The sequence below is a fragment of the Ictalurus punctatus genome, chromosome 4, assembly GCF_001660625.3.
Source record: "Ictalurus punctatus breed USDA103 chromosome 4, Coco_2.0, whole genome shotgun sequence".
NCBI classification, from domain to species: domain Eukaryota; kingdom Metazoa; phylum Chordata; class Actinopteri; order Siluriformes; family Ictaluridae; genus Ictalurus; species Ictalurus punctatus.
Genome location: NC_071284.1, coordinates 12,065,779 through 12,082,955, shown reverse-complemented (window position 1 = coordinate 12,082,955; position 17,177 = coordinate 12,065,779). Strand labels below are relative to the sequence as shown.

Sequence of the window (17,177 nt, the reverse complement as noted above, 5' to 3'; positions counted from 1 at the left end):
ACATATGATTTAATAGTTTATTTTAATAAATATCAAAAATCGAAAAGGTGTGCGTAATAGCTGACACCTGGATGAACACTTTACACTTGGTTTTGTGACCATAAGTCATTCCCTTCAAATGTTATTGAGCTTGAAATTATGGTATATTTTTTGTATGAGCCCATTGGTACATGGCAATACATGGCAATATTTACGTGTGATTTAATAGTTTATTTTAATAAACATCAAAAATCGAATAGATCTGCGTCATACCTAACACCTAGTCGAACATTCCTCACTTGGTTTTGTAACTGTAAGCCATTCCCTTCAAATGCTGTTGAGCTTTATATTATAGTATGTTTTGTGTATGAGTCCATACGCTATAAAACATCACAATATTTAGATATGATTTGACAGTTTATTTTATTAAATATCAAAAATCTAAAAGGTGTGCGTTATAGCTGCCACCTAGTCGAACACTTTACAGTTGGTTGTATGACTGTAAGTCATTCCTTTCATATGCTATTGAAGTTAGAATCATGTATACCACTGCTGTATGTAACTTTAGAGACTGTCCCTTAATTTCCGCATATCTGTGAATATCGAACGTCCAACGTCAAACCAACTTTATGCCAGTGCTGTAGTTTCCTGCTAGAGGTGTTTTCTTTATAGTCACAGTAATAAAGTAGACAAAATACCTGCCATAAATGGGCACTACTGCAGGACACTTTGATAAAGTAGGACAAATCGTGAGAACACCGGAACTACGATCCATTTCAGATTAAAACTACATTTCCCATGACTCAGTTCTCCCCTTCATAGGAACTGCATTTGTTGAGCAGTGGTGTAACACGGACACATTTACAGTGACACAAAGCGGCTGGTAAATATCTACATTTTCTCTCGATTCCTGTCCTTCCGTAAATAATGCGAATGTATTTCTGAAACGTATGCAACAACTTTTGAAGTAATTTAGCTAATATAATTCAGTTCAGTAATTAAATTGTTTACGTGCTGTGTTTTTATATCTGCAGCTCTTAGCAAAGCAACGTTAGCTAGCGTACATGCATGTGATTGACTATTAATAGAATTGGACTAAACCGATATAAGCTGCTCTATCTCATAGAAATGTGATGTAATATGATTTAGTTCATGTTTTTACACTGAAGCTTGGTTGTGCTCTTGAATTTAGGCTTACTTGACCTCCACTTCTTTCTCACTAGCTCAATGAGGATTCATTTACATAACATTACCTCAATGCACTTGCTATTTTGGAAGTGTTGTTGACTTCATTTGGTCAGTTAGGATTTTATTAATTAACTGTATAAGTTGTACTGAGTCTTACTGAGTGTTATTGCACCAAACTAGTATAATGTTTAACCCATGAAGTCAGTTACTGAATAATAGATTGTCTCTGAGGCCCATTTGATCCCTTGGCATTTTTGGGTTATTCATACCTCAGTTAGCTTAAATTATAATTAGGACCTATAATTAGCTGTGCATTATAGATACAGCGGGGGGAATAAGTACACACCTTGAAAATTGTTGGCTTTTTTGACATATTTTGACTCGCCAACATTTGATGGATAAATTAAGCTGATATACTTGAACAAAACCACAAGGAAATGAGCTTTTTCAATCATTTATTCAACAGAAATATCAATAAGTGTGATATTCTTATGTGGAAAAAGTACGTGCACCCTTGACCTCAGAAGCTAGTATTTCCCCCTTTAGCAGAAATAACTTATTGTAGACGTTTTGTGTAATTGTCCACCAGGCTTGCTTGACCACACTTCCATGCAATATTCTTTTAGTTGTAAGATATTTGAGAGTTTTCTTACATGTACTGCCCGTTTCAAATCCCCCCACAATATGAGATTCAAATCCAGGCTTTGACTAGGTCATTCCATAACCCTCCATTTCTTCTTTTTGAGCCATTCCTTGGTTGGATTTGCTAGTGTGCTTAGGATCATTATTCTGTTGAAAGCTCCACTTTCTGTTCAACTTCAACTTTCGGACAGATGGCCTCAGGTTATCTTCAAGCACTCTTTGATATGATGCAGAATTCAAAGTTGAATCAGTGAATGCAAGCTGTCCAGTTCCTGAGGCAGTGAAGCAACCCTAAACCATAACATTTCCACCACCGTGTTTCACAGTTGGTATGAGGTGCTTCTCCTGAAAAGCTATCTTTGGTCTGCGACAAACATGTCTGCTGTTACTGTGGCCAAACAACTTTACCCTTTATTCCAGAATACATTATTCTAAAAGGCCTGGTCTCTGCCTATACGCTCACTGGCAAACTGTAGTCTTGCAAAGACTTTTTTCTGGCACGCTGCCCATGCAAGTCAAATTTGTGCAGTCTCTTTCTGATAGTAGAAGCATGCACTTTGACACCAACAGTTGCAAGACTTACCAGCAGATCCTATGATGAAATTTTGGGGCTCTTGGAGACTTCTTTTTGCATCAGATGGTCTGCTCTTGGGATGAATTTGCTGGGACGGCCAGTCCTGGACAAACTGGTAGTCATTTGTAATCTGCACCATTTGTAGATGATTTTCCTTACAGTGGAATGATGCATTTCAGATAACTTGGAGATCTTTTTAAATCTCTTGCCAGACTCATAGACATCCACAACCTTTTTTCTGAAGACCTTACAGAACTCTTTAGCTCTTGGCGTGATGACATCACACACCTCAATAACAAAGGGAAAAGCAGACACTAGATATAAGAGGGGTTTAAATAAGACCGGTTCCACCTGCACTCCCTAAGCAGGTTCTAATCACTGGCACCCAGTCTTCAACACCTGACTCTAATTTTATGGATTTGAAGGTGTGATAAATGTAGGGGTGTACTTATGTTTTCCACGTGACTGATCTATTTTTTGTTCATTTAAATTTTGAAAATGACTACAATGTCAATTTTGTATCAACTTTATTAATAGGGTCTGTTTCAAAGAGGATCAAATGTTTGCTTGTCCAAATATGGAAGAAGAAGAAATACCCCCCCCCCCCCAAAAAAAAAACAAAAACCAAAACTGTTTCCATGGGTAGGCCTGTCACGATCACTACTTACTGTTGGGTGATGTATTGTCTCAGAAATAATTGCGATAAACAATATTATTGTCATTTTATGCCACTGATTATATAATGATAATATAAAAGCATTATAATGGAAGTTCGCCCTTTCATAGAACAAAGAACCTTTCATTCTTAAGAATATTTAGACATTGGAATGTTAAATTAATATCTTAAATAAATAAAGCATACAAAATAATAAATAAATCTTTGTTAACGAAGGGGTCATATTTGACCTTGACCACATATCTGTAGTGGCAGAGTAAAAGGAGAAAAGTCTTTTATTTCCTTCAGAATATGGTCTTTCACTTTGTTGTACGAGGCTGGAGTGGCAGAAACGGTCACGTTTTCTTTGGCAATTCGTATTGCCCGTCTCTGAGCGTGTGCCATTTCGTGCTGTCACGATTATATTTGCATTGTCGGGCAAACGCATCCATAATGGCGGTCTGGAAGACTGCGGTTTTTGTGCCCACCTCAAAAAACTGGGTGGGATTGTTATGTTTTAGATGAGAATTTAGATTATCTGTGTTGCTTTTTTTCATTGCCATTAAGGGTGGGTGATATTGTTTCCGATATACTGGTAAAACTTCTCCCCACAAGAAGAATTAGTCTTCCTGCGATTATAACGATAAAGCCTAGTTGATGACGTATTTCTGTGTGCGATGGTGTGCGACCCGTTCGCAGCTCACGTGCAGAGCGAAAACAAGTATGCAGAAGGTGGATGTGAAGCTGAGGAGGAGTTTATCACTAAACGAGGAGCTACTGTACCTCTGCAATCTGGAACTGGTTTGGTTACAGAAAATCAGTTTAATTTTTAGATCAATGTTTGTGTTTCTGAAGTGCTCAAGATCACAGCTATCACTTGTAGCCAAAAACAGTGGTGAGCGGTACTATATTGATATTGTCACTGATATCGTTATCGCAATAAATACCAGAAAATATCATGATATAGTTTTAAGTCCATATCACCCATCCCTAGTTGCCACTGTTTTTAAACAAAGTTGACATACTGGCTCATTCACGTTAATTGTCTATCCTATCTCATTCAGCTTAAAGCCAAAATGTTCCCCACACAGGAGCTGTGGATTGCGGCTTTGAAACCAAGTCCATTTGGACTTATTCTTGCAAACAGGCTGTAGTCGTCAGGAAAACGCTAAATAACGCCTCGAATAATGCCTTCTCTTCACCTGTTGCTGTTTGTTCTGTCTGGAGAAGCTGCCTGAGCCCCACCTCCGCCACCGATACAGTGAGATGACACAGGCAGCGCGATCGGCTAAAATGTTGGTGACCTTAATTTTTATGTAAATACAATGGCCGATATATCGCGTCACCAAAAATGATTGAGGTCATGTGCATAGACCGTGCGATAAGTCGATATAGAAATGATTGCGACAGGCCTATCCATGGGGTGTACTTATTTTTTCACACGGCTGTACATGTAGATATATACCTCAGCACTTTTGAATGGAAACTTCTTATAGTTCTAAGACTAATAATAAAAGGATCAGGGAAATAAAAGGGTATTATTTGAAAAAACAAAACAAAGATGTGTAATTGTTTACACGGTGAAGCTTTCTTTAAAGAGACATTTAGCATTTACGGAACGAGTCTTGGGTGTCCGATTTATTTTTTGCCATAGGAGAATCTTCAGGACAGAGTTCTTTTTGCCTTTTGCTTTCTCACTAATATGATAAGCTGCCTGCGCTTTTTTATTCACTTGAAGTTAAAGGAAAAAGAGTCTGATATGGTCTGTTTAATGTAATTAATAACAGTAACTAACTTCTTTTGCGGATGTTGCACAGCATTAAATATAACTATAAATGATTATGCATACATGTAAAAAAATTAAACATTGTAATCACTGACAAATTGTAGCGGTATGTGAAAAATAAGACATTTGGATATTTTCAAATAATCAACTTCATTGTGGTGATGGTGTGTGTGTGTGTGTACACAATGGTTATTTAAAAAGTCTACATGCCCTTGTTTAAGTGGCAGGTTTTTATGATATAAAACAATGAAACCAAGATAAATCATGTCAAATTTTTCCACCCTCAATGTGAAATTACAACGTATAAAAAGTAAGTGAAAAACAATCAAACATTTTAGCGAGAAGTAAAAACGTTGTGGCTGTGTTCAAAATTAACTAATCACATTCAATCTCATGTTCAAAAGTAATTATCATACAGCTGTTATCAATGTAATTGAAATTCTGATTAAACCCCAAATAAAGACCAGCTGTTTCTGTAGGATTTTCTTAACATCCTCTTGGTTTCATCTGTCTGCTGAAACCATGGTCCACAGAGAGCTTCTAAAGCATGTACCGTATCCAAACCGCTCACTTGTTGAAAGGTATTGATCAGGAGAGGGGTGCAAAAAATGTCCAAATCATTAGATGTACCATGGAACACTGTAAAAGCCATCATCAACAAGTGGAGAAAATGGACATTACCAAGATAAGGACGTCCCTCCAAAATTTACAAAAGGACAAGACAAAAACTTACCAGGGAGGCTGCCAAGAGACCAATGGCACCATTAAAGGAGCTGCAGGAATATCTGACAAGTACTGATTACTCTCTGCATGTGACAACAATCTCTCATATTCTTCACATGTCTGGGCTATGGGGTAGGGTGGTTAGACGGAAGCTTTTCCTCACAAAAAATTAACATCCAAGCCCAACTAAATCATCCCAAACCATGTGGTTTATGTGTTATGGTCTGAAGAGACCAATTTTAACAGGTATAATAATTCCAAAGGTATGTTTGGTGCAAAATAAAAGCACATCACCAAAGGATCATCATACCCACAATGAAGCATGGTCATGAAGCAGCATCATGTTTTAGGGCTGCTTTTCGTCAGTCAGACCTGTGGGTTTTATCAAGGTGGAGGAAATCATGAATAGCTGCAAATACCAGTCAATTTTAGTGCAAAACATTCAGGTGTCTGCTAGTAAGCTGAAGATGAAAAGGAATTTCACCTTTTAGCATGACAGTGACCCAAAGCATACATCCAAATACACAAAGGAATGGCTTAACCAAAAGAAGGTCAATGTTTCTGAATGAGCCCAGACCTGAATCCACCTAAAAATCTGTGGGGTGACCTGAACCGGGCTGTGCACATGAGATGCACTCACAATTTGACAGATCTAGAATGTTTTTGCAGGAAAGAGTGGGAAAATATAGTCAAGACGTACCATGCTGATACTCTTACCCAAAAAGACTGAGTGGCGTAATAAAATAAAAAGATGCTTCGACAAAGTATTTAATTTAGGGGTGTGTACACTTGCACAACCAGGTGTATTTCCCCCAAAAAGTTTCTGATTGTTTTTCCTATATCAGCAAGCCTGGTTGTGTTTTATTCCTTAAATGTTCTCTGTAACTTTCTTTTCAGGCAGTCAGCTCTAATATTATTGTTATCTGGAAAGTAGTGAAATCAGCCACAAGAGGGAACTGTACCTTCGGTTTTCTCCGTTCCAGTGTAAGCTGGCTTTCTGCAAACTCGGATTACTGAAAGAAAAGCAAAAGAATTCAATGCAGTGCTGTAACATTTTACCAGAAAAAGACTAGTTCTGTAATAATTACAGTATAGATTGTTTATCCTGGTCAGGTTTGCATCACTCCATTCAACCTAAGAGTTAATAGCCATATTTAGGTGTGTTATCAGTGTGCGCTGGGCTCTGCTACTGATGTGCAGCTCTAACCATGATGCGCAATACCATTGCTATTAATATGAACAAACCAGGCCCTTGATCTGATTTATGATAATGAATCACGTTTCTGTTATCAGTGTGTTCTGAGCCTTTGTGTCTTTTTCAGCGCCGATGCACAAAATCTGTTATTGATGATTTCTTGATAAAGCTGATCACATTGAGGTATATTTTCGAACTTGGATTGTTTTACCTAGACCAAATGATGTCAAAGTTGGAATTATTCATTTTTACTAAATATGAAGTTTTTTGTTTTTTTAAAGCACTGCCATGGCGGATGGTGTGGACCTGAGCCGCAAGTTTGTATCAGAATCAGAGTTAGAAGAGAAGAGAAAAAAACGACAGGAGGAATGGGAGAAAGTCCGCAAACCTGATGATCCTGAAGGTAAGTAAAGTAAATACGCTTTTGAAATTGAGGTTGGGTTAATGAGAATGGGATAGTGGCACTGTGCTGACCAATACAGTTGATGTATATGAGGGTGTTTTCACACATGACCCAAATACTCAAGTCCACACCCTTGTTTGGGGGCGGGGCTCCTTCCTTCGGCGTTCCTTCCGAACTGTAGATGGATTGCACAATTCCATACATCACGTCTATGTGTGCAGGTTTGCAAAATAGTAGATTCATCTGTTTGCTGTTTTAAAAAAAAAAAAATTCCTTTGGTACCAATACTCAAGCGGTGAAGAAGTGTGCTTTTTGGATGCATGGCATGTCCTCATGCAGGAATACCTGCGCACAAGGAGCTGTTCTTGTGTAAGTAGCTTTTTAGCCATGTAGGTTGGTATGATGCGTACATTTCTCATGATGCTCTCAGGGCAAGCACTAATTACCGTGCTCTAGTATTTCCAAAGTCTGATTTTATACGTCAACAAGATGTTCCATCGCCACTGATATTAACAACCCTTTCCTCGCCATCACGATATTTGAAACAGGAAGCAACGTGACAATTTTAACACATTATGTTTTGAAATTGGAAATTCTAAGCAAAAAGGGTGTCTACTTTGAAGAAAATTATTTTTATTTATTTTGGATTTATTTTATCACAACATAAAGGATGAGTGTGTCTAAACTCTTGACCGGATATGTATGCATGTATAAGTATACAATAAATACATAAGTAAATAAGTACACCCCATGGAAATTGTTAGCTTTTCTGACATATTTGGACAAGCAAACATTTTATCATCTTTGAAACAGTGCCTATTAATAAAGGTAATATACTTGAAGAAAACCACAAGGAAAAATAGTTTATTCAATCATTTATTCAACAGAAATATCAATAGATGTGATATTCTTCTGTGGAAGAGTAAGTACACCCTTGACCTCCGAAGCTAGTATTGCCTCCTTTTGTAGAAATAACTTCTTGTAGGGGTTTTGCATGATTGTCCACCAGTCTCTGACACTGGCTTGCTGGAATTTTTGACCACTCTTCCATGCAATATTCTTTCAGTTGCAAGAGGGTTTTCTTTCATGTACTGCCCATTTCAAATCCCCCCACAACATTTCAATAGAACTCAAATCCAGGCTTTGACCTATTCCATAACCCTCCATTTCTTCTTTTTGGGCCATTCCTTGGTTGGATTTGCTACTGTGCTTAGGATCATTGTCCTGTTGAAAGGTCCACTTTCAGTTCAACTTCAACCTTTAGACAGATGGACTCGCATTATCTTCAAGGACTCTTTGATATGATTCAGAATTCAAAGTTGAATCAATGAATACAAGCTGTCCAATCCCTGAGAAAGCGAAGCAATGTGAAACCATAACATTTCCACCACCGTGTTTCACAGTTTGTATGAAATGCTTGTCCTGAAAAGCTATCTTTGGTCTGCAACAAACATGTCTGCCGTTACTGTGTCCAAACAACCCTATTTTTGATTAATCTGTCCAGAGCACATTATTCCAAAAGGCCTGGTCTTTGCCTGTATGCTTACTGGCAAACTGTAATCTTGCAAAGGATTTTTCCTGGAAAGCCTCTAATGCAGGTCAAATTTGTGCAGTCTCTTTCTGATTGTAAATCCATGTACTTTGACCAACAGTTGCAAGACTTGCTAGCAGATCCTGTGATCAAATTTTGGGGTTCTTGAAGATTTGAAGGTGTGATAAATGTCGGGGTGTACTTATTTTTTCCATGTGACAGATCTGTTTTTTGTTCATTTAAATTGTGAAAATTACTACAAAATGTCAGTTTTATGTGTCATTTGATAGTGTATCACCTTTATTAATAGGCATGGTTTCAAAGAGGATCAAATGTTTCAAACTCTTCTCCAAATATGTCAAAACAGCCAACTTCTCTGGGATATACTTATTTTTTTTTTTTTTTTACAAGACTGTGTGTATTTTATATATCGATATAGACATGGATATAAATTCTATCTAGATAGATATATTAGGGCTGCAACAACTAATCGATAAAATAATTAACAACAAATTTGATTATGGATTAGTTGGGTCCGTGACGTCGCTTCACAATGGTGAAAAACACATTTCTATGATTAAAACACATCTGAGAAACAGTGGAGGTCACAGAGTGAGCTGCTGCGGGAAAAGTGCATGATCCAGGTCGTCCAAAACATGAGAATGTTTATATTAAGCGCTTCAAACAAACTCGTAAGTGTATTAACGTGGCTTGTCGTGTCAGATGCGTGTGCTGTTTAATGTGTTCCAGACGTATTTTCTTCAGTGCAGCAATGACATTTTTACCTTTATATCCTTATCTGTAAACGTTCAAAATGTATCTGTAAATTGACACCAGTATTTCCATTTTACCTGAAGACTCATCCTGACGGTGAGTCTCCATTAAACGTCACTGAATGAGCATGAGTCCACACATGCGCATCAGTCAAACACTCAAATCCTTTTAAACAGATTAATTGATTATCGAAATAATCGTTAGTTTTTTTTTTAGGCCTTATATGTTTGTCTGTGTAAATACAAACATACATACATACAGGGTGTCCCAATAGTGTCCATACATAGAAGACTATGTTTGCCCGCACCTCATCGATTGTGTCTTCGTCAGTGGATGTTTGTGGACGTCCACTTCTCGGCTGGTCTGCAACACTTCCAGTATTTTTGAATTTGTTAATAAGATTGGCAACTGTGTGTGTGTGATGTGCTTGCCATGTTTCCTGATAAAGTCAATCGCAACCTTGCGACAGCTTCCTGATCTAAGCCTTGAGAATGATTTCAATACGTTCTTCTTTTGTCAAAGGCATTCTTAAAGTCTGAAAAATGTGTATATATAATGTATGCTAAGTATGAAAAATGTTGGAAGACATTAAGCTTAAAAGTGTTCATTTCTCCTATGTATGAAGAGTTTTGGGACAGCATTTACAATATTATAATTTTTATATTACTATTTACCATCAGCTCTGTGAATAATGAAAAGACTTTTTCTGGTGTGTTTCAGCCCCGTTCCTTAGTACATGCACCTTAGCCATTTTTTTCAGCTTATATTTAAATCACTCAAATCGATTTAAAATAAAATTCACAAAGGAAAGCTGAATTACAACATTAAAATGTGACTTGGTGGCATGAGTTTTTCTCAATTGCATCTTTGTGTGTGTGTGTGTGTGTGTGTGTGTGTGTGTGTGTGTGTGTGTCTGTGTGTTTATTTGCACATTCCTGAAGAGGTCCCTGAGGAGGAGTATGACCCTCGATCCCTGTTCGAGAAGCTACAAGAACAGAAGGACAAGAAGCAGGAGGAATATGAGGAACAATTCAAATTCAGTAAGACCTCAGTCCACTCTCATGTTTTCACCACGCTGTGATCCATGTCTCTCAAAATCATCTGTAGATCCATATCTGTACCCATTTAGGGTCAAAGCTCGTGTGTACGTGTGCTTGTGATGATAGATGTTCATGAAGCATTCTTGCGGGCACTGACAGGAGATGGGCCTGCTCTCGGCAGCTCTGTTACTTCTCTGTATCCCTGGAGACGGACCCGTCCTCAGTCTCCCTGGCGACCGACGGCTTCTTCCCTTGCTCTCAACGCTGAGTTAATTTAAGGGCAGATTGCTTGATCCATGTAATAACCGCACAAGGCATCCATCGTTTGTTTTAAAAAGGCCATGCTTGCGAGGATCAAGCGGTAGTTTTGAAAGCGGTTTCTGACACTTAAGAGTATAATTTGTGCGTCTCAGGAGACCCAATTGTGCTGATTTCCCTCCACAGAGAACATGGTAAAAGGCTTGGATGAGGACGAGGCCCACTTTCTGGACGAAGTGTCACGGCAGCAGTGTCTTGTAGAGAAGCAGAGGAGAGACGAGGAGAAACAGGAGCTTCAGGAATATAGGATATCCTTTCACTTTGTTGCACACACACACTCCGTTATGCAACTTTTGAAGGACTGCTAGAGTTCCGAGTCCGTTTGCTTCCTACTTTGTTAAACTGATGGTAGAGGCAGCTGTCAAAACACAGCAGCTGTCAGGACATGGGAAGACCTCTAGCACCTTGTTAGTGCACCTACTGTTAAACCACACAAGCGAAAACACTAAAGCTGGATTGAAAAGAAATGAGAAGGAAGTTGGCAAACAACTGGATAATTGTGTTCGGGGAAAACTTGTTTTAATTAGGTCCTAGCAGTTTCAATCTTAATATTGCTCTGAAGGCTGTTTACATTCATAACCCAGAGAACCTGTAACGCAGTTTAAATAGAAAGCATAAAATATCCTAATTAAATAAAATGGTGCGCTTAGTAACCGCAACACAACACTAGCGGAGTCTAATTTTTGCCCGTTTTTATACCTCTGCTATTAAATTATGCCAGATTGGAATGTCCCTGGTTCGCGGGAAAGTGCCGTAGTCTATGCTATTTAATAATTAAGGGTGGGATTTGACCCCGCAGCTCTGGCTGTATTAAAGACTTGATGTGGAAGTATTTACCAGCCATGCTTTCCTGTGCTGTGGAAACAAAACAGCAGTGTCCTTTTAGCAGAGTGTTAACTGGCACACTGCCGATTTATTCAAAGCTTCCTGCACTACAAACCCAGGATCTAGCGGGTCTTATAGTATGTAGATTATTTTTGGTTTGTTTTTTTAATGAAACAAGGGGTACAATTGTTTATTCTTTCCTACTGCCAGTCAGATATATGTGTGCAGCGCAGGTTGGAGGACGCGTTGTCGTGGAAACTGAGCCGTTCGCCAGCCTTGCGGCACTGATGACGTGTAATTGCACAGCGGAGAGTTGTGAACTTCTGTTCCTCGGTGTAATATAACAATATGGCCTATTTAACCATCTTAGCCTCCAGGGGTAGCAGTTTTTCTTAGCCACATTTTGAGGGCATTTTTTTGAGAAGTCAGTCAGAAGGGATATGGATATGATTTTTATGGTAGTTTAAAAAAAAAAAAAAAAAAAAAAAAAAAAAAAAAAGTGGTCTACTTTGTCAGCTTTTTTTTTCTATTATGTGTCTGTGGTGCAGAGTGGCATTTAACTGAAATGACATTTAGATAGGATTAGTCTTGCGTTATCGGATATTATGGATTTAAAGCATCAACAGCAGGCATATTGACCAAAAAAATAGCAATGCTATGTTTTCAAATACAGTTTTAACCTAAATATATTTTTCGAACACACCGGAAAATGTAATCCTGGATGTAAGACTTTGAAATTGATAGAACTATTGTAAGCCACTTGTGGAGCATTTCATAACAGGTTGTGCTGCGTTCTCTTAATTTGCCTTGTGGCTGCGAGTGCACACGTTCCGAGACAACACAGAGACACGTCCAAAACCGTACAGTAGTATGCGGGTTGAGACCTGATGCATGTTTGCTTGTTTGTAGTCTTGCTAAACGTATCATAACTAAAGCAAGGAATACAAAATAAAAAAGTGGCTAATTCCATTCCATTTACATGGCTGTATGTAGGCGTATTATAATAAAATAGTAGGTCTGGGAAGCTGTTAGACCCAGCAGCTGTGTTTGTGTTGATAAGGGCATGTCCACACACTGTAGAGGTTGTTATTATCAAAGTCCAAATGCAGTGTTACATATTGTTAGTGAAATGCACAGACATCCTAGCTGGCTGAATGTCCATTCCTTGTCTGGGTTAGGTAGCTAAGCAGTTTTTCTCTATCATTGAGAAAACATTTTGCGCATTATGACTTTATTTCTTCTTTCCAGTGTTTTTCCACTACTGGAAAACGTGTACAGTGCTGTGAAAAAAGTATTGATTTCTTCTGTATTTGTGTATCTCTCATACTAAATAGGTTTAGATCTTCAAACGAAATACAACATAAAGCAAAGGCAACCTGAGTAAACACACAATACAGTTTTTATTTATTTATTTATTTTTTATTAAAGCAAAAACGAAAAGTGTTATCCAACACCTATCACCCATGTGAAAAAACTAATTGCCTCCTTCAATTTAAAATCTGTTTGTGCCACCTTTAGCAGCAATAAGTGCAACCAAACTCTTCTGATAACTGGAGATCAGTCTTTCACTTACTTCTAGCACTAGGACTTACTCCTATGCTTTAGATCGTTGTCTTGCTGCATAATCCAGTTGCACTTGAGTTTCAACTTACAGACTGAAGACCGGACATTCTCCTTAGGATTTTCTGGTAGAGAACAGAATCCATGTTTCCATCAATTATTGAAAGTTGCCCAGTCTCTGAAGCAGCAAAATATCCCCACACCATCACACTTCCACTACCAGGCTTGACTGTAGGTATGATGTTCTTTTTGTGGAAATCTGTGTTTGGTTTACACCAGATGTAAAGGGACCCCTGTCTTCCAAAAAGTTCCACTTTCGACTCATCAGTCCACTGAACATTCTCCCAAAAGGTTTGAGGATCATCAAGGTGTGTTTTGGCAAAATTCAGAGGAGCCTTAATATTATTCTGGGTCAGCAGTTGTTTTCACCTCGCCACTCTTCCATGGAAGCCATTTTTGACAGTGTCTTACTGATAGTGGAGTCATAAACTTTATTGATGCAAGAGAGGCCTATAGGTCTTTTGATGTTGTCCTTGGGTCTTTTGTGACTTGTTGGATGAGTAGTTACTGTGCTCTTGGAGGTATTTTGGAAAGTCGGCCACTTCTGGGGAAAGTTCACTACTGTACCAAGTTTTTTCTATTTGGAGATAATGCCTCTCACTGTGGTCCTTTGAAGTCCCAGAGCCTTTGAAATAGCGTATTGAAATGACGTATTTCAATCACCTTATTCCTCATCATTTCTGGAATTTCTTTCAGCTTTGGCATAGTGTGTTACTGGGTAAGACTTTTTAACCAACTTCATGCTGCTGAAAAAGTTCTATTTAAGTGTTGATGTGATTGAACAGGGTTTGCAGTAATCAGACCTGGTTGTGTCTAGTCCAGCTGAACCCCATTATGAATGTTTCACAGATTTGGGAAATTAGTTACTACGGGGGCAAATACATTTTCACACAGCCCAGTTGGCATTGGATAATTTTTGCTTCAGTATATAACCTTATCGTTTAAAATATATAGTTTGTGTTTTCTCAGATTGCCTTTGTTTCATCTTAGATATTATTTTAATTTCTGAAACAATTTAGTACGAGATATACACAAAAACAAAAGAAATCAGGTGATTTTTCATGGCACTATAAGTGTAAAAATTCCCCATGGCAGTTTACTGAATATAAGAATGTATAGAGCAGTTCATCCTTTGCTTTTTTTTTTAGTATTTTATTTACACTAACCATAGCCAGAATGCCATTCATGTCTAGACATGACTCATTTTAAAGGTTCTTGAAAATATCCAATGGTTCTGTGGTTATTTGATAAGCTAAAAGTATGGGTGTGTGTGTATGTGTATATGTGTGTATATATATATATATATATATATATATATAATGTGACGGCCACCTCTTTGAAAACTGGTCCAGGGTGCACCTGTTGCTCTGCTTAACTCCCAAGTCTCACAGTGCTTTGAAGAAACTGGTGTCCAGTGAGAGTCAAAAGAAGGAGCCAGAGAAAAAGGCTGCACCCAAACCACCAGAGCAGAAGACCAGCCATCTGTCTCAGGCGCACCTACTGGCTGGTGCTGTCAAGCGCCGCAGGTGAGGAGGAGGGATTTTTGGGAACTGGTAGCAGAAGCGAGAAATATCTACATTCCTTACTAACTTTGCAGCACTCTTTTTGTCATATTGTCAGAGCTTATCTGAAATAACTTGTCAACATTCTTATATAGGCCTGCTATCATTAAATATCGGAACAAAGAAGAAAATTGCATCTCTCTCCCATGAAAGCCACTTAACTTTTCTTAGGCCCTAATTAATTTTGTTCTGATTTCCCTGACTCACACTGACTGCTTTGCATTCTGAGATTCTTTGCTGGAGCGTCACAGAACTGAATGGGAAATTAAAATGGGGATTAAGCAGCTCTTTCACTGGTGTTTTGTGTCTGCCTGCAGTTCCTCTCAGTCGTCAGAGAGCAGTAAGAAGCAGAAGGTGGAGGAGACAATCACAGCAGCAGCAGAAACAACCGGAAACGGCAGTCAGACAGGTGGGCAGAGGACCGGACACTTTGGGGCTTAATGACTACAATGTGAACACACTTTCTCATACTTCCTATTAAAAATAATACATGCACTCACCGTCCACTTTATTAGGAACACCTGTACATCTGCAGTTATCTAATCAGCCAGTCATGTGGCAACTGTACAACAAAAAAAATCAGGCAGATACAGTACAGGTCAAGAGCTTCAGTTATTGTTCATATCAAACTGGGGAAAAATGTGATCTCAGTGATTTTAATCGTGGCATAGTTGTTAGTGCCAGATGGGCTGGTTTGAGTATTTCAGAAATTGCTGATCTCCTGGGGTTTAGGGACTAGTAAAGACTACTCATTTTCAGTGTTTAAGATTTTACATTGTAGTTTTAGTCACCTAACACAACAGTTTTTTCTGTTCAGAATGTTTAGACATTTTGTCTAAATAGTGGCTTGTTGATTCTAGAAAAAAAGGGTGTACTTTCTTCACATTCTTAACCTTTATTTCTTTTCTAAGCCAGTAAAAGGGATCAAGTATTACGTCTTAGTAATTACTTGCACCAGGTACCTGAAACCTACAATGCTGTGTCATGTAAGACCTTAAGTAGTGAGTATGTGCCTTAAATAGCAGTCTATCTGGGATTTAACTGTGGTATGGAGAGGCTAATTAAAATATCCATTCTTTTACCAAAAAAAAACAAAACAAAACAAGAAAACAAACCCTGTGATGAAATAATACTCATTTTTACTGCTGCTGTCTGAGGCAGAATGCATTTGCTATAATTATAGTAGCACAGACTGTAATAATACTAACTAAATGTTTTAAGTAAGTGAAATTCAAATAGAATTTTTATACTGTCCTGTTAGATTTTTAGAGGTATTGCGTAGGCACAATATGGTGTGGAGAGTGTTTATTAACTCATATGTCTGTATTTAGAACAAGAAACAAGGGAGCAGAAACTTTTGCCCAGGGCAGGAGCGACACAAGGGGGCATGCTCCACCGGCCCTCTGCAGCCATGTGTGTGGGCATCCTGCCAGGGCTCGGGGCCTACTCGGGCAGCAGCGACTCCGAGTCGAGCAGTGACAGCGAAGGTAGCGTGGAAGGAACCACCTTTCCCATAAAGTGCCACAGACTCTTCAGATAGACACACTGATGAGCCACACGGTCATCCAATTTTATTTCTCCTTTATTACCTTTTGGCTCCTCCCTTGTTTTTGCCCTTTTAGCTGGGTGGATCACAGTTACTTGATCTCTTATGAAACTATAAGCTCAGTAATTTGCTGTGTTTTAGTTCTGAAATCTGAAGTTCTGGATGTGCACACTTTTTTAATAGGCTCTTTTTCCTTATCTGGTTTAGTACTAATTAAAGGCTGCTTTAACAATAATTGGCACTGTGGTCACTGATGTGTTGTGCGTTGAAATGACTCCTCCCCCATCATCCCCGTATTACATTCCATACAGTATAATTCCTGCACCTAAACCTGGCGACGACACCCTCCGTGCCTCCGTGGCTTCTACCGTACTGCTGACCGAGGGGACGACGGCTGACATCAGTGGAACGAAGAGAAGGCTGCTTTGTTACTTAATCAGATATCTTCAGTACCATCATATGAAAGAAGCAGACTGTTATGGCAGTACTGGTTGGAAGATGTGGAAAATGTCTTTCAGAAGGTTGTCCCCCCCCCCCCTTCTTTTTTTTTTCAAAAAATGCTGCAATGCTTAAAATGCTGGCTATTTTATGAACTGTTCCTTATAAGGATATAAATGTGTGTGAAAGCTGGATGGGACATTAAAGCCAAAGGGAAAAGAAAAGCTGTTTGTCATGGGTTTTTTTTTTTCCATCATGGAGCTAGAGTTTAAAATGAATGTCACTTTAATCAGGTACATAGTAACTAAATGAAATCTCGCTGATTGCAGACGCGTGCTCTGCATACTCCGTTAATCATTCTATAAACACTATGCAGGT

The 17,177-nt window shown here is 38.6% G+C and overlaps 1 protein-coding gene across 6 annotated transcripts; it reads left to right on the top strand.

Annotated features, from left to right (window-relative positions):
• The first annotated feature begins 783 nt into the window (after positions 1-783).
• psme3ip1 (proteasome activator subunit 3 interacting protein 1) lies at positions 784-16,908 on the top strand. 6 transcript variants are annotated; one of them, XM_053677963.1, is made up of 10 exons: positions 785-862; positions 6,870-6,925; positions 7,024-7,145; positions 10,392-10,490; positions 10,935-11,057; positions 14,644-14,779; positions 15,133-15,224; positions 15,727-15,816; positions 16,147-16,302; positions 16,673-16,908. In XM_053677963.1, exons 3-10 carry the CDS (start codon positions 7,031-7,033, stop codon positions 16,675-16,677), a joined length of 816 nt encoding a protein of 271 aa, XP_053533938.1. In that variant the 5' UTR covers positions 785-862; positions 6,870-6,925; positions 7,024-7,030; the 3' UTR covers positions 16,678-16,908. The 6 variants fall into 6 exon arrangements, with proteins under 6 accessions (XP_053533936.1, XP_053533938.1, XP_053533939.1 ...); XM_053677966.1 differs by lacking the exon at positions 16,673-16,908 and adding an exon at positions 6,445-6,531 and having other exon boundaries at positions 838-862; positions 16,147-16,596; XM_053677961.1 differs by lacking the exon at positions 16,673-16,908 and having other exon boundaries at positions 784-862; positions 16,147-16,596.
• Positions 16,909-17,177: the final 269 nt, after the last annotated feature.